This window comes from Schistocerca americana, chromosome X (assembly GCF_021461395.2).
Source record: "Schistocerca americana isolate TAMUIC-IGC-003095 chromosome X, iqSchAmer2.1, whole genome shotgun sequence".
Lineage (NCBI taxonomy): Eukaryota > Metazoa > Arthropoda > Insecta > Orthoptera > Acrididae > Schistocerca > Schistocerca americana.
The window spans coordinates 757,890,774-757,914,030 of NC_060130.1; the positions used below are offsets into that span (position 1 = coordinate 757,890,774).

General features: G+C 38.8%; 1 protein-coding gene across 1 annotated transcript in view; it reads left to right on the forward strand.

Annotated features, from left to right (window-relative positions):
* LOC124555367 (solute carrier family 12 member 9) overlaps positions 1-23,257 on the forward strand; it is a 132,458-nt gene that overhangs the window by 44,679 nt on the left and 64,522 nt on the right. Inside the window, exons 6-7 of the mRNA XM_047129258.1 lie at positions 15,050-15,319; positions 17,559-17,766. Coding sequence (XP_046985214.1) covers positions 15,050-15,319; positions 17,559-17,766 — 478 coding nt within the window. The remainder of the gene's footprint in view (positions 1-15,049; positions 15,320-17,558; positions 17,767-23,257) is intronic.

Genomic DNA, 23,257 nt, shown 5'->3' on the forward strand with positions numbered 1-23,257 from the left:
AGGATTTTGAGGAGAGAGCGCTTGAATCAGCAGCCCTCAAACCAACTGTTTTTTGGAGGTACATGGATGACACTTTCGTAGTGTGGCCTCATGGAGAAGAGAAATTATTGGATTTTTTAGATCACCTCAACTCCATTCATGAGAACATTCAGTTTACCATGGAATCAAAGAAAAATGGTTGCCTCCCTTTCTTGGATGGGCTAGTTAGACGGAAGAGTGATGGCTCTCTGGGGCATTCGGTTTATTGTAAGCCCACACATACTGATTTGTATTTAAATTCGTCCAGCTGTCATCACCCATCACAAACAATGAGTGTACTTAAAACACTTGTACACACAGCTTATGTAGTCTCAGATGCAGATAGTTTGCCTGAAGAGCTTGCCCATCTGAAGAGGGTTTTCAAAGAGAATGGATATTCTACCCGGCAAATTAGCAAGGCACTTGCAATTAAGCCAAGAAACAGGGAGTGGAGAAAGAAGAGAGCATGCCTACTAAATCTTTAGCTTTTCTTCCCTTTGTTGGCAACATTTCCTTCAAAATTGCAAGAATCCTCCACGGTTTCGAAGTGAAAGTAATTTTCCGTCCACCATCGAAGATTTCCGACCTGCTGGGACCGGTGAAAGACGATCCGGTTTTGCAGAAGGCGGGAATTTCTAAAATACCTTGTCAGTGTGGCATGTCATATATAGTACAAACATTGCGAACAGGAGAAGAACGTTGCACTGAACATCAGCGCTGTACTCGCCTTTTGCAACCTAGCAGGTCTGCAATTGCTGAGCACTGCATTTCCACTTGACACTCAATGGAATATGACAAGACAACAATTTTGGCCACAGCAACATCCTTTTGGGACTCCGTCATAAAAGAATCTGTGGAAATTCGCATGACGGACAATCTTATCAACCGTGACAATGGCTACCAGCTATATAATGCGTGGAACCCCGTCATCTCTAAGATCTGCTCCAGACGAAGACGTCAGAGTTCTCCAATGGCCGTGGCAATTGATAACACTGAAGACAGCTGAGTTCTGCAGTTCCACTAGCGAGGGCGCTGCTGACGGGTTGTGTGGTTCGTCTCTCCATATGATTTTAACGCATGCGCGGAATACTCGCTGCACGCTATAGATTACGGAATGGAGGGCGTCTTCGTCAGTCTTCGATGGCTCACCTGAGGATGGCTGGCAGTTGTCCATTCGAAATATCGTGGACTGAAGTTAACGACGACCAGCTGCAAGCCCGAAATCTTTTTGAATATTCAGTTCGGTGGGAAAATTTTATATTTTGTTACGTTGTTATTGCACACATTTCTCAGTGGGAAACTTCAACAATTTCCAATCCAGTGAGGAATTCTCAGTTGGGGTATGCACAGCAGAATGAGCAGTATGTAAATGTAAACTTTTTTGGTGTATACTCCTGATGAAATCTTCACAGGCTTCCATCGAGGTGGTTGCACTGAAATTCTGCAGTGTTTTGATGAGTGTCACTCTCATCATCTTCTTGCAAAGTTTCATCATTGCACAGGCATCCCATACATACACCTGAGTGGCGGCCGTCCCTTCTGTTCCAAACATGATACCGAAACAGGACATTATTAGCAGTGTGACGAAGCAATACGTGGCCTGCCAGTGGAAAAGGTGGTGGAAATTAGGTGGGAAATGTGCAGTATCATTGACAAATCCTGACTACCAAAACCAAATAAGATAACAGCAGAACAAAGAGCACCAAGAGTGCTAAGATGAAAACACAATAGTCCTGGCTGCTGACTTAGGAAATGGGGCAGTTCTATTGTTTCCTAATGACTACCACCAGAAAATAAGCACTCTGATACAGGATTCAGTCTACAAGTAGCTGAAGAAGGACCCAACACCAAAGATGACAAGAAAAACAATAACTTTGCTTCATGAGGCAACGCTGATGAAAGAATACGTGGACTAACTGTATCCAAAGGCTCCAACATCTTCACACTTGTATAGGCTGCCTAACATTCATAAAGGTGGTGTACCATTAATTCCTTTAGCGAACACTATTAATGCTGACATATGTGGAGTGGTCAGGTATCTAGCCTCACTTCTGAAACCCATAGTGGGACATGGCAGTCAACATGTGAAGAACTCGGACGATTTTGTGGCCCTACTGAAAGAGGTATGGGTGCAAGACAATGATCCGCTGGTGAAATTTGTCGTAATGTCTCTTTTTCAGGTGAGTAACACTTCAAGATGACTTGGTACTCTTAGATCATTTTGAGCTCCGAACAGAGAAGCTGTCTGAACTTGTACTCACCACAGCCTACTTCAAATGTGGTGGGGAATTCTATGAACAAGTTAATGAAGTACCCATAGTCTCACCACTTGCTCAGGTATTGCCAGTCTTTCTATGGAATATTTTGAGGAGATGGCACTAAAAACTGCACAGCTCAAACCTGAACACATCTTCCACTAAGTAGATGACATCTTCGTTGTGTGTGAACATGGCAGAGAGCCCCTGAATGTGTTTCTTATCACATGAACAGCATCCGTCAAAAAATTCATTTCATGGTGGAGCTGGAACAGAAAGGATGGTGACCATTTTTGGGCAATCCAATAAGAAGATAAGCAGATGGTACCTGGGACAGTCTACAGAAAGAAGACCCACACAGATGTGTATGCTCATACAATGATGTGTCATTGTCATCTAACACAACAGTGCACTGTTTTAATGACTCTAGTACATAGGGATTGTGCCATTTGTGACAAAGAAAGCCTACCAGATGAATTGCTACACTTTGGAGATGCATCAGATTTTATTCCATTGGGAAGCAGTTGTGCCCAGTAGTTGTATTTACATCAAGTAGTAAAGGGCATGCATGTTACTTTATTGTAACTGATTCTATATGTCTTCTAACACTGAAGATGGGTACACAGTGGCCAAAATCTGGATATGCCATAAAAATTGTTTGGGACTGACTGCTGTACCCTTACCTTGTGACCTTAGAGATGTGTTTCACCAAAATGGGTACATCAATGCACAGATTAGACAGTCACTGAAGAAAATGACTGATCGAGATATCTGCAAAGAAGAGGTACAGGAAGAGAGAGAGAAACTCACCTTTATCCCTTACATTGGGAATTGCGAGATTCCTTGGAAAGCACATCAAGGCTTTCTTTTGACCACCATGAGAAACAAAAGATATGTTTGGCTCGGTAAAGGACAAAATACAACTGCAAATGTGTTGTATATACAGTATTCGTTGCGAGTGTGGCCACCAGTATATTGAGCAAATACAGCACTGCATCTCTCAAAACTGCACTGAATGCATTAGATGCATGTATGTCTGGGGCGTAAAAAAAAAAAAAAAAATCAACAGTGGCAGAACACAGACTCAATGAGGCACATATATTAAAATTTGAGAAAGCAAATCTCTTGTGCTAAGGTAGTGGCTTTTGTAACAGTATCATCAAAGAATCTCTTGAAATAAGTCTCCATGACAATCTCGTCAACACAAAGAAGAATTATCAGCGAAGCTTGGCCTAGAACCCTGCAGTGGCAGCTATATGCCAAGAATGCACCCAGCAGTTGATGCTTTGGTACTCTGGGCAAGACTGAATGCACCCAGAATTGAAAATTGAATGGTGGTCCACATTCCCCACTACAGGTCGCCAGACCCAACACCTTGGGCAGGTGTGTGTGTGTGTGTGTGTGTGTGTGTGTGTGTGTGTGTGTGTGTGTGTGTGTGTGTGTGAGAGAGAGAGAGAGAGAGAGAGAGAGAGAGAGAGAGGGGGGGGGGGGGGCCTACAGAAGATGAGAGTATTTTGATGCAGCTGCCCGGCTGAAAGCCCAAGAAGATTTTATCAGAATGAGAAGTGCCAAGAAGTAAGGTGCTCAGATGGCTGCTCATTGAAGCTAACAGGACACAACTTGCCATGTTTTGAACCCAGATGCAGTTGTCAATATTGGATGCATGACAGCCAGTGCAATCCACCATGCCTCTATAACGTCCATGATAAAACTCTTCAGGAGAGATTAGAAGGCAGCGTGTTCTTGCTGCAATGGTGTTGCTCAGCAATTAGGGGCATGAGGGTGACTGTGGAAATTAAAATATTGACAAATGATTGCAAAACTTAATGCCATGAGAGATAAAAGCTTTGTACTGTAAAAGATCAAGAAAAATTGTGGCAGGAATATTTGAATGCACTGAAATATTTTGCATAATGTAGATGGTTTTGCAGAGAAACAGGAGGATTTATGGGAGAGATCATAGGCTTGCTGTTAGTAATATTGACCTTGTTGAGTACCACAGCTGAATTCACACTGATTTTAATGATTAATGAAAATCACGTCAGCTATATTATTATACATTTACAGTGTTGCAGTAAATGTGGAATAATACAGCTAAGGTGATGTCATTAATCATCAAAATCTTGCCATTAGTGCTATGGTGAGGAATGGGAGGGATTCTCCACACCAGCAAGAGAGACTTTACACAGACCGTATTAGAACAATTTGTCAGAATCACTGTTACCAATACTCGGGATTTAACCTTCTGCCACTGCGAAATGAACACCAAAAGGAGCAGCTGGAAATTCAGTTCTACAAATGAAAAACTCATTAAAACTAGATTTTTCATAGGGTGGAAGCTGGATTTGGCCTTGTTTTCAGAACAAGGAATGCACCAGGCCATGAAAACATCCTGTACATAATGTTGGAACACCTCACAAAATACTAAAATCTCCTGTAATCTATTTAAATTCTTGTATGAAGGCAGGACAATTCCTTGACTTGTGGAAAGAAGTTCCTTCAGTTCTCCTTTTTAGGAGCAGGAGGTACTGCACCTGCTCAAGTAGCTATCATAATGCTGTCCTCACCAGCTGTGTGGAGAAAAAACATTGGCGTGAGTGGTAAACTTCTCATTTGTGTGAATTTTACAATGCAGGCAGCTTCATAGTCTTTTTTAGTGTGCGTTCAGGAGATATCATTCCACCACTGATAAACTGACCCAGCTGGAGGTGATTTACAACGAGCTTTCCTGTTCAGCCTTGAGCTAATTTTAGAGTAATGGGCACAATTTTACATTTTAGGAAGTAATGTTCTCCATGTTTGACAAGCCACGTACATACCTCTTGATGAGTTGTGGAAAATAATGAGCACCTCAGGGAGCTCAGCATTGGTTGGGTTTGGATTTGACACCCAGATTTTTTGAGCAGGGGATTAGTGAGCACTACCAATCCTTTGTAACAGTACACTCTGGACATGTTTAAGCAACAACCGTGTGGCATGACAGTGACATGTTGTGTGTCACAAGGAATGGGGATCTTGGCTTAACCACTCAGATTGCAAGGATCATACAAACCTCAATAAAAATGACTCATTATCAAGGTATGCTGCATACTGATGTGATGAACGGCTGTTGAGGTGAAACTGTCATTAATGGGCAACCTCTGTGGAACTTGACACAACTCAGTTGTACAAGGCTTAACAGGCAAGCAAGGCCCTGTTCGGGTGGACACCTGTGTCCCTAGCTGCTTGTGGAAAGTCAATGGAGTGTATGAAATTAATTTTCTTTAGAAAACTCTCTCAGTAGATCAGGTGGGCCTGTGGTGATAAGTTATGAGGATAGCTCTCCTGAACGTACTCCTACAAATATCAGGAACAGTTTCACTAACAGGACACACTTATGTAAAAATAATTTTGTGATTATTAAAAGGAAGAGGGCACATTTTGTAAGGTATCTCCAGCTTCAGTTAAAAAAAGGTCTAGATGGTATTACAAGCAACCCAAAACCAATCAAGGGACTCCAAAATAGTACATTGTTGATCAAAGCTGCTTAAATCTAAGAAAGCTGATAAATACCCCATTGTAGGTGGAATGCGTGGGGTGAAGTTGTGAAGAACTAATAAACAAAGATATACTACAAAAATAATGGACAGACAAAGGTGTTATGGATGTGCAGAGCGAGATGAAAAGAGTGAATGGAGACTTTGAAGGAACTCCTACATTAATTTTAACTTTCAATTTGTCAGTATTACTCATTCAGATTAAGTTGGTTTCTTATGCTTACATGTTTATCCAAGTATGCCGAAACCATGTTGATGCTTAAAATACTTCACCACAGTCACATATCATGGTCATGTTACATGAGGGAACTGTGGCCAAGCATACCAGAGCCAGGTGTAGGATGCACATTTCCACCAATGTGTGTTAACTGCTCCAACAAACATTGAGTTTGGATCAGTGTGTGACCAGTCTACATGGAAGAAAAAAGATGACAAATCAAAGTTACAAAATGTATTCCATATGCTGAAATAAAGAAATTATTTAAAGTCATGCAGCCTCCATAATTCATTACCTCATTTGTGTCAGTCATGAAACAGCCCACAGTAAAAGTTAATGAGTCAATACAAACACGAGCAATAAATGCCATTTGTAACACCTGCTTACATTACTGCACATGCCATATTACAGGCTCCAGTAAACATATATCTTCCAGACAGTCAATTCCAAAGACTTCTGGCAGTGTGCTGCCAACTCCCCCAAAAGAAAAGATCTCACAAGCAACAGTTAATCCACTTAATCAATCTTCCTGTATTTCTACCAAAAAAGGAGAAGTTATCACAAAGAATAAGTAAAAGTGCAGTAGAATAGAGACTGAAGCAACACAGGTAAAATCAACAGCCACACATGATACTGGAGGTTTGGAAATGGAAGTGGTCACTTTAAAGTGAAAAATCATTTGGAGTAACTGAAGCTCCTAGCAGAGGAGAGTTCTGTGTGTATATACCTGCAAGAAACACATGACAAGGCTTCTGATACCCCTTTGTTATGGGGCTATCACCTACATAGAAAGGGTGACCTAAGTGGTGAAAGGACTAAGGGGTAACAGTCCATGTTCATCACTGACAGACTTTACTGCTCACCTGTCACCCTCATTACCAAACTACAGCCAGCTGCCATCACTGCAAATGTTTATCATTCTAGGTAACAAAATGTTCTATTTATCTCCTGCCACAGAAATCTCTAGATACTAAGGCATTTGTTGAACTCACCAACCAATTCCCCACCATTCCTCCTGTTACAAGATTTTAATGCACTTTGATCCATCTCCCTGAGGCACTGAGTGGGTGAAAATAAATTAAGATCAGAAAACATGCCTCCTGAACATGTGAAAAAATGACACACATTTGCACAGCAATATATTGTTCTCCCCTATTGATCTCAAAAGTTGGTTATCCCACTGTTCCAGATTCTGCACAGTGAGTAGTAGATGATGACCTCCACTCCGGGGACCACTTTTCAGTTTCTGTCCACCTTGTATAGACAACAGAGCCAGAAAGAAAACCACCGAAGTGAATGTTCGGCAAAGCAAACTGTAGACTGTTCGGCCAGTTAACTATTATTGAGCACTGACACAGTGTCCACATTATAAATGTGATCCACTGTCTTACTGATGTGTGTATATCAAAATCTTCAGGCCGTTGTAGAAAGGACTCAGTAAGGGAGAATTCTGGGAAAAGAATTTCATTTTCATTACCTGCCATATAGAGCAATGGAGTCCTTGAAAGTCACACAAGTGGTTATAGCCCAGACCATAGAAGACAAATATAATGCTTTCCTTAACACATGTCTCATGCTCTTTGAGAGTTGTTTTGGATTGGAACATTCTAAACGGGGTATTAGCAGTAAAAGGCAGCCTGGCTGGCTGACTAGTGGGATAAGGATATCATACAGAACAAAATGGTAATTATATCAAAATGTTAGAAGTAGTCACAATCAAGCTACAGTAGCCCATTACAAACGGTATTGTAAGGTGCTTAAAAATGTTATTAGGAAGGCGAGAGCATGTGGTACGCAAATAGAATAACTAATTCACAGGATAAAATTAAAACCATATGGTCAGTTGTGAAGGAAGTGTCTGGTCTGCAGCACAAGATCGATGACATAAAGTCAGTTCATTGTAAAAATATTTCTGTTCCTGATAAATCAAATATATGTACAGTATTTAACAATTATTTTCTGAGCATTGCTGGTGAATTAAATAATAATTAAGTTTCTACGGGGAATCATATAACGCGTTTGCTAAATGCCTTTCCGAGATTGATGTCTGAAATACTTAATACTTCTCCGTGATACAGACAAGGGAGAGATTGAGTCAATAATTAAATCACTGAAGACTAAGGACTCTCGTGTATATGATGGGTAGTGCGTAGCAGAATATTAAAGTACTGTGCTGCCCATGTTAGTCCTGTATTTAGCCATATTTGTAATTTTTCCTTTAGGAATGGTCAGTTTCCTTAGTGATTAAAGTACTCAGTAGTAAAGCTGCTTTATAAAAAGGGAGAAAGGGATAATGTAGACAATTTTAGACCTATTTCTATGCCATCAGTGTTTGCTAAAGTTATCGAAAAGGCTGTGTACGTAAGGATAATTGATCATTTTATATCACATAATTTGCTATCAAATGTACAGTTCAGCTTTATAAACCGTTTAACCACTGGAAGTGTTATATTCTCTTTTCTGTGTGAGGTACTGGAAATGTAAATGTAAATGAAGTCCCATGCTTCTTGACAGAGTATAGGGGAATGATGTGGGAGACCCGAACTACTGTACTAGGAAAGGTCCTTATGGAAGTGGTTTGCTGTTACCTTCCTCTGACCGTAATATTTCTGTTTGCTCATGACACTAGCTTGGCAATAAAGGATGTTGTGTGCAACATTGTCTCTGTTTCAAATAGTGCAGTTCTTGACATAAGTTCGTGGCTTGTAAAAAATAAACTAATGTTAAATCACAGTAAGACTCAGTTTTTACAGTTTCTAACACAGCAGTCAACAAAACCCGATGTTTTAATTTCACAGAATGGGCATATTGTTAGTTAAACTTAACAGTTAAAATTTCTATGTGTTCAGATAGATATTAAGCTGTCATGGAAAGCTCACATTCAGGATCTTGTTCAAAGACTTAATACTGCCATTTTTACTATTCAAACAGTATCTGAAGTAAGTGATCGTTCAACAATTAAATTAGTCTACTTTGTTTATTTTCATTCTATTATGTCATATGGTATTATATTTTGGAGTAACTCTTCCCATTCTAAAACAGTATTTTTGCCTCAGAAATGGGCGGTTTGGATAGTAAGTGATTTAAGTTCGTGAACCTCTTGTCGACCTCCATTCACTAGTCTGGGTATTTTGACATTGGCCTCTCAATATATATATTCTTTACTGTCATTTCTTGTTAACAATATCAGCTTATTCTCAAGAATGAACAGCTTTCACTCAGTTAATACCTAGCAGAAATCCAGCCTGCATTTGGATTGGACTTCCTTAACTCTTGTTCAGGAAGGTGTGCAGTATACTGCTGCATCCATTTTCAATAACCTACCACAAGAATTCAAAAATATTAGCAGGAATCCATACACTTTCAAATTGAAACTGAAGATTTTCCTCATTGGTCACTCCTTCTATTCTGTCTTGGAGTTACTTGAAAAATTATGCTGATTCTTATGTTATATTGTTGACTGCATTTACTTAAACTTATGGCTTGACTTTTTTTGGGTTCATAAACCTTTAAGCTTTACCTGCTAGTATTTTTATGTTATAATTTCATGTACTGACACATTCCATTCCTCCTCAATTTGGTCCTGTGGAACTTGATGTGTAAGTAAGTACGTAAGTAAGTAAATAAATAAATAAATAAATAAATAAATAACTAAATAACCATATCACAGCACTTTACAACATGACTTCATACATGGGTCCAGTTCCAAATTTCCAGACGTTTCAAGAAGCCAGGGGGAGAGGATGTTTTGAACATAGCAATGTTAATAAATTGTGTTGAATATCTTAATGCTTTCAATTCTTTTCAGTTTTTTAATTTTATCAATTCCTTAAATCATAAATTACATAACAAAATTGTATATAGTTAAATAATAAATGATGCATTATATGCCTTTAATTCAAAAATTCCTTTAAAATGTTGTTTTTATTGTTAGTTATCACAAAATTTCACCTGCTATAGCCTGCACCACAGTTTCAGCCCCGGGGTATGCAGATCTTAAATATGGTCCTGCTTAGAACAGCTTCACAGAAATCAGCCTTGAGGGACAAAACCATTGAGTATATGAGCAAAATAGCTCTTAATTGCTCTAGATGTGACTTGGATAAACACACTGATGTAAGGTTGGAGCAATGCACTACAGTGGTTGTTAATGAAGCCCAGGATTATTTTATACTTGACAGAGCATAACAAACAGTTCATTCAAGTCTATGTTTTTAAGAACAAATTATTCACCTTTTAAATGAGCACCATAGTTCTCACGTAGTATAGTGATGGCTCCAAACAGAGGACACTACTGGTTGTTCTATCCTACTGTGTCATCAGGATTTGTCTTCTCAGTGAGTGTAATGTATTTCATGCAGTATTCTATGCCATTCGGAAAGTTGTGTGTCTTATGAGAGGTGATTGAAATCCATAATCTGCTTCAGCTAGTGTTCTGCAGACACATCTTACATGTGTGTCCAGTAGTTGAAACTGGCCAGATTATTCAGGATGCCCTTCTCCAGCTTCAAAGACAGGCTAAGGAGGTATTATTCCACTGGGTACTAGGATATGTGGGAATTCATGGGAATGAGTTAGTTCATAGTGCAGTCAAGGAAGCATGTATTGTAACAAATGTAATCCAATGTCATAACCATTTGCATATTGTAACGTCATGGCAGAGGTATGTAATGGGTCTTTGGGAAGAAGAGTGGCTGGTCATGATGGATAAGAAGCTGAGATCAATACAAGGGATTGTAAGGCTGTGGTACATCTCCTTCCGGCTACTTAGAAGTGGTGAAGTCTACTTAAAAGTTTTTGAATATGGCACAGCACCCTAACACATGGCTTCTTTTCTCAGAAGTGAAGACCTGTTGGTTTGTGATGTTTGTGGTATACTTACCACTTATATGGGTGTAGTTTATATCATGACAAGAGGGCAGAATGTGATTTATTAGCCAGCCTCTTCTCAATTTTAAGTGACAGTGGAATGAATGTGGCATGTGTTTTAAGATTTTTGTGTTTTGTTTGGCATACCTAAGCTGTTGGTTAGAAGTTTTCATTGTGTGCAGATACTAGACTCATCTAATTATTATGTAAGTGATAGCTAACCACCATTTATTTTGTGTGTGTGTGTGTGTGTGTGTGTGTGTGTGTGTGTGTGTGTGAGAGAGAGAGAGAGAGAGAGAGAGAGAGAGAGAGAGCAAATGTGGTGTTAGGTGGCTTTTTGCATATTTACATTTTATATATTTTAACCACATATATCTCATGTAAGGGCACTGATATCATGTGTTGAATGCCTCACACAAACAACAACAACAACAACAACAACAACAACAACATTTTAAATATAAGACTTAATTTCTGGTCATAATTTTTGGTGATATGGTGAAACAGTTGTCACACAAGGGCCTGTGAAAGCAAAATCTCCTAGAGTTCCTAGTATTTGTATGTGGCACTAAACAGGGAACAGTCAGAACTTGGTTGCTGCAGTTTTATGGTTTCTTTCTACTATCCTGATTCAATTACAGTTGCATGGTTTATGAACCCATATTACCATAAAACACTTTATGCTGTCTGCTACAATCAGATTAAGATAGTCACAGATATTTTGTTAAGACCTGCTCCATTCCCAGTCTCAGCTCAGGGGCTAGTAAACCAGTATGGCCCATCAGATATCAGACTCCCTGTGAAGGGGCAGATCTATAAAATCTACAGGATCTGTGTCACTGCAACACCTTACTGTTGCTTGCTCCCTTCCCTTCCCTTACCCCCATCATTGCCGCACCATTGCTCTGGGTAGAGACCTTTGATGTGAATGTCTGTCTGTGTTGTTTCCATGTAGTGATTTGTGAAGATGGAAAACATTAATATTTGAGCAGTGATCAAGTACTTCGTAAAGAAAGATATGCACTATGAAGCCTATCTAAAGTAACCACTGAGTTGCTCATCCATTACACAACTTGACAGAAGAATAAGAGGAAAGACTAGAAGTATGCTGACTATTGTAATGGCCCACTTACTGTAGAGGAACACTAATGAGTTTAGGGTAAACTCTTGGCATAGGGAAAATCACCATGTTTGTGTTTTAAAGAAATGCTTCAAGTCACTGACACTCATGTGCTAAGATCATAAGGGCGATCTTAATAGGGAAAGTGCCAAGGAGGGATAGCCGTACGACATCTCCGCTGTCCATCTGATTACAGGTTTTTAAGCAGTCACTGCTACAGTTTATGTCCCATACATGATTATATTATGCACAGGAGGTTTGAGGCTAAAATTCTGTCAGTGACCTTCTAATAGAACTCTACCACCTATTCCTCCTGCAGGTGACTTAAATTCCGCAAAATGATATGGGACACAATATTGGTTGCTTTAGGGACTGAATTGAGACACTCAACAGTAGATACAGAGCTTCAACACTAGCAACAACACCCACTTCATCGCTGCTACAGTGTGAGTGTACCCCAGTGACCTTACATTCTAAGGTCCTCTAGTCTCATTAAGAGGAAGGCCATCACTAGGTACAGCAGTGTGTGTCACTTGACAACTTGGGCAGGCTTGTGACATGGTTCAAAGTCTTATAAACAGTTAAAGTTAGGTTGATGCACCTGTCCAAGTTAGTCTGTCTTGTGTAAGTTGCGCCCTACACCCATTTGAGCTCTCTTATATATTGACTTCATGCTCTTCCCTCACAATTTTTCATCTCCTACACTTCCCTCCATAACAAAATAAACTACACTCCTGGAAATGGAAAAAAGAACACATTGACACCGGTGTGTCAGACCCACCATACTTGCTCCGGACACTGCGAGAGGGCTGTACAAGCAATGATCACACGCACGGCACAGCGGACACACCAGGAACCGCGGTGTTGGCCGTCGAATGGCGCTAGCTGCGCAGCATTTGTGCACCGCCGCCGTCAGTGTCAGCCAGTTTGCCGTGGCATACGGACTCCATCGCAGTCTTTAACACTGGTAGCATGCCGCGACAGCGTGGATGTGAACCGTATGTGCAGTTGACGGACTTTGAGCGAGGGCATATAGTGGGCATGCGGGAGGCCGGGTGGACGTACCGCCGAATTGCTCAACACGTGGGGCGTGAGGTCTCCACAGTACATCGATGTTGTCGCCAGTGGTCGGCGGAAGGTGCACGTGCCTGTCGACTTGGGACCGGACCGCAGCGATGCACGGATGCACGCCAAGACCGTAGGATCCTACGCAGTGCCGTAGGGGACCGCACCGCCACTTCCCAGCAAATTAGGGACACTGTTGCTCCTAGGGTATCGGCGAGGACCATTCGCAACCGTCTCCATGAAGCTGGGCTACGGTCCCGCACACCGTTAGGCAGTCTTCCGCTCACGCCCCAATATCGTGCAGCCCGCCTCCAGTGGTGTCGCGACAGGCGTGAATGGAGGGACGAATGCTGACGTGTCGTCTTCAGCGATGAGAGTCACTTCTGCCTTGGTGCCAATGATGGTTGTATGCGTGTTTGGCGCCGTGCAGGTGAGCGCCACAATCAGGACTGCATACGACCGAGGCACACAGGGCCAACACCCGGCATCATGGTGTGGGGAGCGATCTCCTACACTGGCCGTACACCACTGGTGATCGTCGAGGGGACACTGAATAGTGCACGGTACATCCAAACCGTCATCGAACCCATCGTTCTACCATTCCTAGACCGGCAAGGGAACTTGCTGTTCCAACAGGACAATGCACGTCCGCATGTATCCCGTGCCACCCAACGTGCTCTAGAAGGTGTAAGTCAACTATCCTGGCCAGCAAGATCTCCAGATCTGTCCCCCATTGAGCATGTTTGGGACTGGATGAAGCATCGTCTCACGCGGTCTGCACGTCCAGCACGAACGCTGGTCCAACTGAGGCGCCAGGTGGAAATGGCATGGCAAGCCGTTCCACAGGACTACATCCAGCATCTCTACGATCGTCTGCATGGAAGAATAGCAGCCTGCATTGCTGCGAAAGGTGGATATACACTGTACTAGTGCCGACATTGTGCATGCTCTGTTGCCTGTGTCTATGTGCCTGTGGTTCTGTCAGTGTGATCATGTGATGTATCTGACCCCAGGAATGTGTCAATAAAGTTTCCCCTTCCTGGGACAATGAATTCACGGTGTTCTTATTTCAATTTCCAGGAGTGTATTCTTTGATGTCTCAGGATGTGTCCACCAATGTTCCATACGTCCTGTCAAGTTGTGGCATTTTGCCTTACCATACAGTTGATTTTCACATTGAGACCATTTAAATTCCATGCATAACACAACTTAGTGGCATTTGGTGTGTGATCAATTTCAACTGTAGAAACTTGATGCTGACTACCACTCTTTTCAGTGAGATAATCCAGAGTTGTTTTAGACATATGAAAATTCAAATGATACTGTACTCAGTGAAATGTATTTAAATCATTATTTTGTGAACTTTGGCTGCATTCACATACGGATTTGAGCAGGGAATTGTCTTGGTTTTTATAAGTGATCTGTTGTGTTTAATGTGTAAGTACGTGGGACTAGAAAGACACTGGAGTAGATGAGATATATATTTGCTTTGAAATTTCTCAGCTAATTGGACTCCCTGAGTGCTTTTTAAGCTTTCAGAAGAGGTGTACATGTCACATAAACAAGTTTGCACAATGCATGGCACCCTTACCTGCCTACAAGTTGGAGAGAATGAGTGAGATTTTAACTGAGTTTGTACGGTGTTGTTCAAGTTTTACTTATTTGAACTGTGTTAATATCAAAGTACTTATTAGCATTGATATGACTGATCTGGATGAGTGAGAGTTTTACTTGATTTTCATTTTCAGTTTTTGTATGGCAAATAGTGTTATGCAGAACAAAATCAATACAATAATCTGATGAATAATGGCAGTTTCATTATTTCATCAAAGAAAATACTTTCTTCTCTTTTGTGAAAATCATTTAATTTGATAATAATTGAATATTGACTATGCTACACTGAATGGAGTGAAGTTTATTTTGAATGAAAAGACATTATCATTTCTATTTTTTTTTTTCTTTTTTCCAGGGGAGTTGAAAAACCCAGCTCGTAACATTCCTCAAGGAACCTTGTCTGCTGTTGGTTTTACTTTTATATGCTATATTGTGGTTTCATTACTCACAGCTGCTACCTGCAGTGGAAAATTATTGCAAAATAATTATTTATTCATGATGCCAATAAATTGGTGGCCACCATTTGTTGCCATTGGTATCATAACAGCTACATTTTCTGCAAGCTTAAGCAACCTTATTGGAACAAGTAGAGTGTTGGAGGCATTGGCAAAGGACAATGTCTTTGGTAAGTGACATTAATTATTTAGGTCACATATTTAATACATAATGGAGTGTCTATTTGAGTGTGATAAATATAATTAATGGCTCATAGAAAAGATGTATCAATACTGCAACTATCATAGATATGTTTGCTGCAGTGGGCAAGAACTGAAAAGAATCTGTCTTTCTCTTTAAGGACCAAATGAAAAAAGTGAGAGAAGACTTAGGAGAGAGTTATTTAAGAAATACACTAGCTACTCAAAATTCTGGATAAGATATGAGAGATCTGAGTGTGAGAAAATAATCAATGAATTTATAATAATAAATGAAAGCCAGGTGTATTAAACTTTCAGTCGAAATTATACAAATATGGCACACTTCAATTTGTAAGAAGTGTTCAGCGGTTAGTAAACTGGATTCGTATTTGGCAGGAGAGTGTTTCAACTCCCTGTCCTGTGTTCCTGATGTATGTTGTATGTAGTTTTGCTAAATCGCTTACAGCAAAAGGACGGGATGGTTCCTTTGAAAAGCCCATAGCCAATGTCCTCCTTCTTTCTGGTCTGTTCTGAGCTTTAGCTCAATCTCTAATAATGTAGTTATCAGTATGACCTTAACCCAAATCTTCCTCCTTTCAACTTACTTCACAACCATACTACAACAAAAGCCAATTTATGTGAAAAGTTAAAACTGTACTGTTCCAGGGATTAAAACTAGGATCCCTACCTTTTATGGGTCATGTTCTGCCAATGATGCCATCCAAACATGTAGTCCTGGGCCAACTCAAAGCTTCAGAATGTCATGGTCTCCAATTGTAACTTGTCACATTGATCATAATGGCAAAATTCTGCTTGAGGCAATAAAATAACTAATTTTTGAATATGAGTTGTTTTAAAGAATCCCCCAAAGTTATCAATATATGTAAAATTGTTTATTGCAGTAAATGTGTGCATATTTTTAGTTGATTCGTAGTGACTGTGTTATCAAAACTTCAAATTGTCAATCTGATGGGCATGTTTTAGTATGGCAAATACCATGTGGTGATTGATTGCCAGAGTGTATGATTCCTGTTGTGAAATTTGGTAGGGGAGGGAATATGGCAGCTACCTATTCTTTGTGCCATGGTATTGGTGCACCATAGCTATTTTTTCTTGAAACATGAATCCCAAAATATAAAAGACAGCGGTGTAAAGTTCTCTGTTATCCATGTTGTGTCAACATTTTGGAACTACCCCTTATTAGTTTCAGCATTATGCAAAACATTGATTGTAATAATTGATTTGTTCGAATGTGAGAAAACTAAATCATGATACCTAATATCAAAACATTTTGTCATATGTGGGTTATGTTGTCGCCTCTGTCAACAGCCAGGATAAACTGTTTAAAAACGGCAACAGCACTGATAGCTACATTGCAAGACCAGTGGAAGAAAATAGCTGTAAGCCCCTACTGCAACTGAGGAAAGTACTCTGAAAGGTAGCGGCTCAGATTACATTCATTCAGAACACTAATGCAAGTACAAGAAAGCAGAATAATCAGAAAACAAATAATGGTACTAAAGGCAGAAACTAATGTAAAGATCTAGTATGATTTATCTTTGAGTGCTAGTATTGATTCTCTCTCATTTACAACTTTATCATGTGGCTTATACAGTAAACAAATAATTGGAAAGGAAAGATCCACTAACCACGCATTTGCCTCTGTAACATGATCATTTGAAAAAAATCCTAATTGTGTAATAAAGTACTCTTCACATTCCTTCTAATTATCATTTTTACCTTTTTTGCGTTTTTGTCTGCCAATTTCTGGAAGATACTTTTTTTCATCAGTTAGTGACTATGGCTTTTTGTACTGGTCTTTTGTGTATGTGTGATTATATAAAAATTGTTATAATTTTTGTTTATGATAAGTTTATGATATTCGTTTGACCAGCTGTGTTTTTAATTGCTAATTGACTTAATTTTATAGACACTGTTGTACCTAATAATATCTCTCTCTCTCTCTCTCTCTGTGTGTGTGTGTGTGTGTGTGTGTGTGTGTGTGTGTGTGTGTGTGTGTGTGTGAGAGAGAGAGAGAGAGAGAGAGAGAGAGAGATTCTAGGAATTCACGTTACCTAATGAATATTTAAAGATCATTTTGCTGAAAACCAATAAAATAAATGATTGTGACTGTAGAACATTTATTGTACTTTTTTGTGTCGCCATATAGCTGCATAGATTATCCAGGAACTAATTATTGTATTTCATTGCTTTTTTGAATGTTTGTAGGTCGTCTGCTCTATTTCATAGTTCGAGGTTCTTGGAATGGAAATCCTGTTGTTGCTGTGCTGATGTCATGGTTCTTAGTTCAATTAGTGTTGTTAATTGGCTCACTCAACACAATTGCACAGATTAATTCCGTCCTGTTTCTTCTTTCATACTGTGCAACAAATCTGGCTTGTCTTGGTTTAGAACTTGCTGCAGCACCAAACTTCAGGTAAATTTGTACTTAATTTTTTTTTCCCTCAATTCCCTTAAGACAGTTGATAGTTACAATTTGTCTTTTATTCCAGTATTACAGCACAGCACATAAAGAAGTAATGATAATGCAATTTAGTTCATTCTTAGCAGTAAGCATACTTTCCAACTGCACTTAAACTTAAAATGAGGTAAAGCTTGCATGTATGAATTGTGTACAGTAGAGAATACCCAATTTAAAGCCTTGGAAAGAAGACTGAAATGAAAGACATGTTAAATTCCATATTTTATGGTGTCATAAATTTGCTACATTTTGTGCAGTAGGAGGAGAGCAGTTCAATTTTAATTTGCAAGTCTTCTGATAGAAATTCATGTTGCAGTGCTCTTTCTTTCCGTCTTTGAAATTTCAGAGTTTTGAGTTTTCCAGCATGTATGTGTGTGTTCATTTAATGCGTATTACACTTTAGGGGCAGTAATACTTCCTTAGCAGTGAATTTGAAATGTAATATATTACAGTGATTATTAGTTGTTGTATCAGGATAATTACAGTGTTGAAGAAAGATGTTCAAAGTACTGTGAGCTACGAGAGGTTGTACGTAATTTTCAGAAATACATCTTTGATAATTGGAATCCTCACTCTATGGACCAAGTAGTAAAAGTGGAAAATTTTTGTTACTCATGAGAGGGTGAAGGATGTGGGTGAAGCATTATTAGTGTTGCGTAAGAAATAAATAACTGATTAAGAATGGGAATGAGAAAGATTTGAATAATGTGTAAAACTAAAATCCAAAAGTAGGTTAAAATTTCCACCTCTGAGAGATTGATAGGAGTTTGCTGGGGGGATGAAAAGTGTCACACCTTGGGTCCCCTGTCCTGTGCTGAATTTCTTTGTCGGACAAAGAAAGGTTAAGAGCCACAGGTTATTCACATTACGTTATCATTTTTAAGTAGGTGACTGATTCAACATTTTTTAAACAAACATTTCACCACATCTCACATGTACGTGCATTATTGTTTCGTCAGATTTGTTTCTGAATTATACAAATGAGTACACTATTAGGTCTTACGGGTATGTATAAGCATACAAATGAAAATGCTACTGAAAACACGTTTTAAAAATTACCCACTGTACTGATTTCCCTTGCTGCCGCCTAGAACAAAATGAGGCTGACATGCGGGAAACAGAGCATGGGTTGGTTTCTCTCTGTCTTAAGTGTACTGCAAATTGAAGAGAGCATTCATCAGACACACTCTGCTTCTTTTGACAAAACATAAGCAGCAGTCATATAGCAATCTTTGCAGGTAGATGATAGTTTTCATTCTTTTGATTACTGTAGTCTGAGTGACAGTTTTGCTGCAGGATGATGTCTAGGTATTACTATCAATGTTTTGTGTTTCTTTTTACATGTTTTGAGGATAACAGCTTCTTTCATGTTAGTAATTGCTGAAACTGAACTTGGACAGCACAGACCTGCTGGTTTCATTTCTTCACAGCGTTTTGAACCTGCTTTGTCAGTCATTGTAAATGATTTCCTTGCTCAGTTTACTTTCTTGATTTGAAACTTTGATACTTGTAGGATAGGGAATTTCTCTGTGGATGTTCACATTTTCCTATCAGTGCAGTGTTTGAAATGTAGAAAGGCAAGATTACCCATTTCCTGTCATAGTACTCCTTTTAATTACTCTGTTCCTTATCATTCAGTTGGTGATACTTATATGGTATATAGATATTCCATGTATACACGAAATGATAAAGTTCGTATTTATGTAGTGTTGTATGTAGTCTCTTTACTCAATCAGAATTTTCTAACTGCTGATACTAATAATGTATATAGTTTTGTTTCAGACCTTTTTAATTAAGAGAGATTGATATGTGAAGTCATAACAACAACACATTATATGAAAATCACTGTGAGATAATCAGCAGATTTGAAAGGATTGGCACCATTCATTAGAAAGCCCTGATTTCATTCCTTCTGGTGACTTGTTTCATTTTTCCAAAAAACTAACTATAGTAACTTAAATAATATTTGGAATTAAAGTTTGACTACACCCAAATTTACTTTTGACATTTAAGCTATGATGATGCTTGTTAGATTTCAGGATTTGGCATTCTTTTGTTGCCCTAATTTTTCGGAACCAGGTAACACACTCCGTTTTTCATATATACCCCTGATTAAGAATCTGCACAAATAGAAAAGTTTTGAGCATGACAACTTTACATGGAAGTAGGGAATTCTCTGCAGAGTACAGCATGCTAACCAGATAGTACTATAAACTTTTATGCTTTTCTAACCTTTATTGTTGGAACTTATAGGTGATTTACATTACTAAATTTTCACCCTGCAGTTTTATAAACTGATATATACTCACTGAGATCACAGAATATCAGTACACCAGAATAAATGACACGTCCCCTAACAGGCCTCCCCACACCCAAATCCTTACTCTGCACTAGACAATCAGTTAACATATGGTCATTTTGCACAATAACATTATGTAGTTACTGTATTGTTGAAGGTCATGACCTGGCTGCACAGTCAACTTTGCAATAAAAATTAACACCCACTTGATTTGTACCAAGTAGTGAAGTGTATAAAAGCCTGTGGACCATATTCATACAAGTAACCTCTATGTACGTAAAAAGTACAGGCTTATCAACCTTCACAATTGTACTATACAGTAATTTTTTGCGCCATGTATGAATGTAAACTATTGATGTGGTGTTATTTTTGATCAACTATGTTGTGAATGAACCAATAGGCTCCCTGTCATTAATTGCTGAACTTTGGTTAGTGGACAGTCAGTTGGAGTGTGTTGAGATTGAGCTACATGAATTATAGAGCAGTGTTCTATGTACATGGACTTAATAATGACAAAATTAAGGAACTACTTATATGACCTACCACTCAGTATGATTTTTGTTTCTAATTTTAAGATATGAGAGTACTGTATTTGGTTGATAAATGATATATAGGTCATATAAACAATTGAAATGGTGCAGATAGTCAGTTTACAGGATATGTTTACATCCTGTAACTACACTTAAAAATAAGGTGCGTTGATGTCCATGGACACCACATATTATTCTTACTGCTCACTTTTGTGCAGTCAATACTTTATTTGTAAGTGGTGAGTTACCCACAGAAAATTATTCCACAAGACATTCTTGAATGGAAATATCAAAATATGTCCGAAGCTTAATGCGTTTGTTTCCAAGATTAGCAATTACACAAAGAGCAAAAGCAGCTGAACTTAGTTTTTGAAAAGCTCAGTAATATACTTCTTACAGTTCAAGATTTCATCAATATGTACACTCAAAAATTTGGAGCATTCTGCCATACTTACTGACTCTTATTCATGAGCTACATCAGTTGTTGATATGACTCTATTTGTTGTATGGAACTGAATAAGTGTGTTTTCCAAAATTTAGGGAGAGACCATTTTCTGAGATCCATTTAATAATTCTATGGAAAAAATTATTTACAATCTCTTCTGTTGCATTCTCTGTAATGGAATTCATTGTAACACTAGTATTGTCTGCAAAAAGGACCAATTCTGCTTGTTGAATGTGAAGTGGAAGGTCATTTACATATGCGAGGAATAGAAGTTGACTCAAAATTGAACCATGTGGGACTCCCTTTGCGATTTCTCCGCAGTCACTAAAATTTTCTACCCTTCAAACATTGTTTGAATTATTCAGCACAACTTTTTGCATTCTGTCGGTTAAGTTTTGTACAAACTGGCTGTGTGTAAAGCCGTCAGTTTGAGTTTTTCTAAGAGAGTAATGTTACGTACACAGTCAAACTTCCTGGAAAGATAAAAAAAAAAAAACGTATTCTGGTATTTTATGATTTGAGACTTGTACTATTTGACGAGTGAGTTTACAAACAGCATTCTCAGTCACGCAAACCTTCTTGTTTCGAAACTGCGTTACACTAAGTAAGTTGTTTCTACTTAAGTGTGAGACTACTCTTGAGTACATTACTTTTTTGAATATTTTAGAAAAAGATGTCAGTAAGAAAATGGGGTGATAATTGTTTATCTTTCTTGTCACCTTTCTTTTGAAGAGATTTAACAACTCCATATTTCAACTTGTCTGCAAAAATTCCATGTGCAAGTGATGCATTACGTATATCATAGGACATTGCTTATTAAGTTGGAACAACTTTTCAGAACTTGATTTGAAATTCCATTAACACTACATGAGCTTTTGTTTTTTAGAATTTTTATTATTCTATTAATTTTGGTGATAGGTCTTGCTGCTAATTGTAGTTGCTTAAAGTTTTGTGGAATGACGTTTTTAATATATCCTCGTGCTTCTTCAACTGAACCATTTAATCCTCTTTTTGCTGCTACATTTAGACACTAGAAAACTGAGTTGGAAAATTCGCTATTGAAATTATATTGATACATCCAAATAATGATTTTAGTTCATTTTTCCTGTCTGTATCTTTCAAGAAATCTACATTGAAATCTCTATAAACTACTATCTGTTTCTTCTGGTCTAACTGGTAGCTTAATAATATATCTAGATTTCTCATAAATAGCTAAAAGTTCCGTAGAGGGGATCAGTAGACCATTACAGTTATCAGAGAAGTATTTCATAGTAAAAGCTCACATGTGCACACTTCTAGGTTCTGATCAAGACAGAAGCTATTTGTTTCAATATTTTTGACTTTGTGTCTAACTTTTACAAATGTTGTAACTCCTCCTCCTTCCATGTTAATGAGAATGATGCTGGTCTGTAATTCCTATTATTTAACTTCTCTATCCTTGTAGTTACATGGTGTTCAGAGAGGCACAGAATATCGATTGCTTCAGAATTTTCCACATCTTATAGGCATGCAAGATGCTCATCTGTCTTGTTTTTCTACTCCCTATAGTTGTTGTGATGAAATAAATTAATTTTATTTTTCTGGAAACTATTACATATACTATGGTCCTGTTCTGGTATGAGAGTTATTGTTACAGACTGATCATTGATTGATAGTTTGCTAAGGAAAATAAATGTGCATATTAGTGAAACTGAAAATCCATGGTGTTTCATTCATTATTGTTGACTGTAGTGTCGAAAGTCCAAATGATTTCTCAGGCTGAGACTATGAACTTACGGTGATACTGAGGAAGAACAGGCTATAACCAAGTTGTTGTTGAAACTTCCTGGCAGATTAAAACTGTGTGCCCGACCGAGAATCGAACTCGGGACCTTTGCCTTTCGCGGGCAAGTGCTCTACCATCTGAGCTACCGAAGCACGACTCACGCCCGGTACTCACAGATGCTGGCAGAAGTAAATCTGTGAGTACCGGGCATGAGTCATGCTTCAGTAGCTCAGATGGTAGAGCACTTGCCTGCGAAAGGCAAAGATCCTGAGTTCGAGTCTCGGTCGGGCGCACAGTTTTAATCTGCCAGGAAGTTTCATATCAGCGCACACTCTGCTGCAGAGTGAAAATCTCATTCTGGAAGTTGTTGTTGTTGTTGTTGTTGTTGTTGTCGTCTTCAGTCCTGA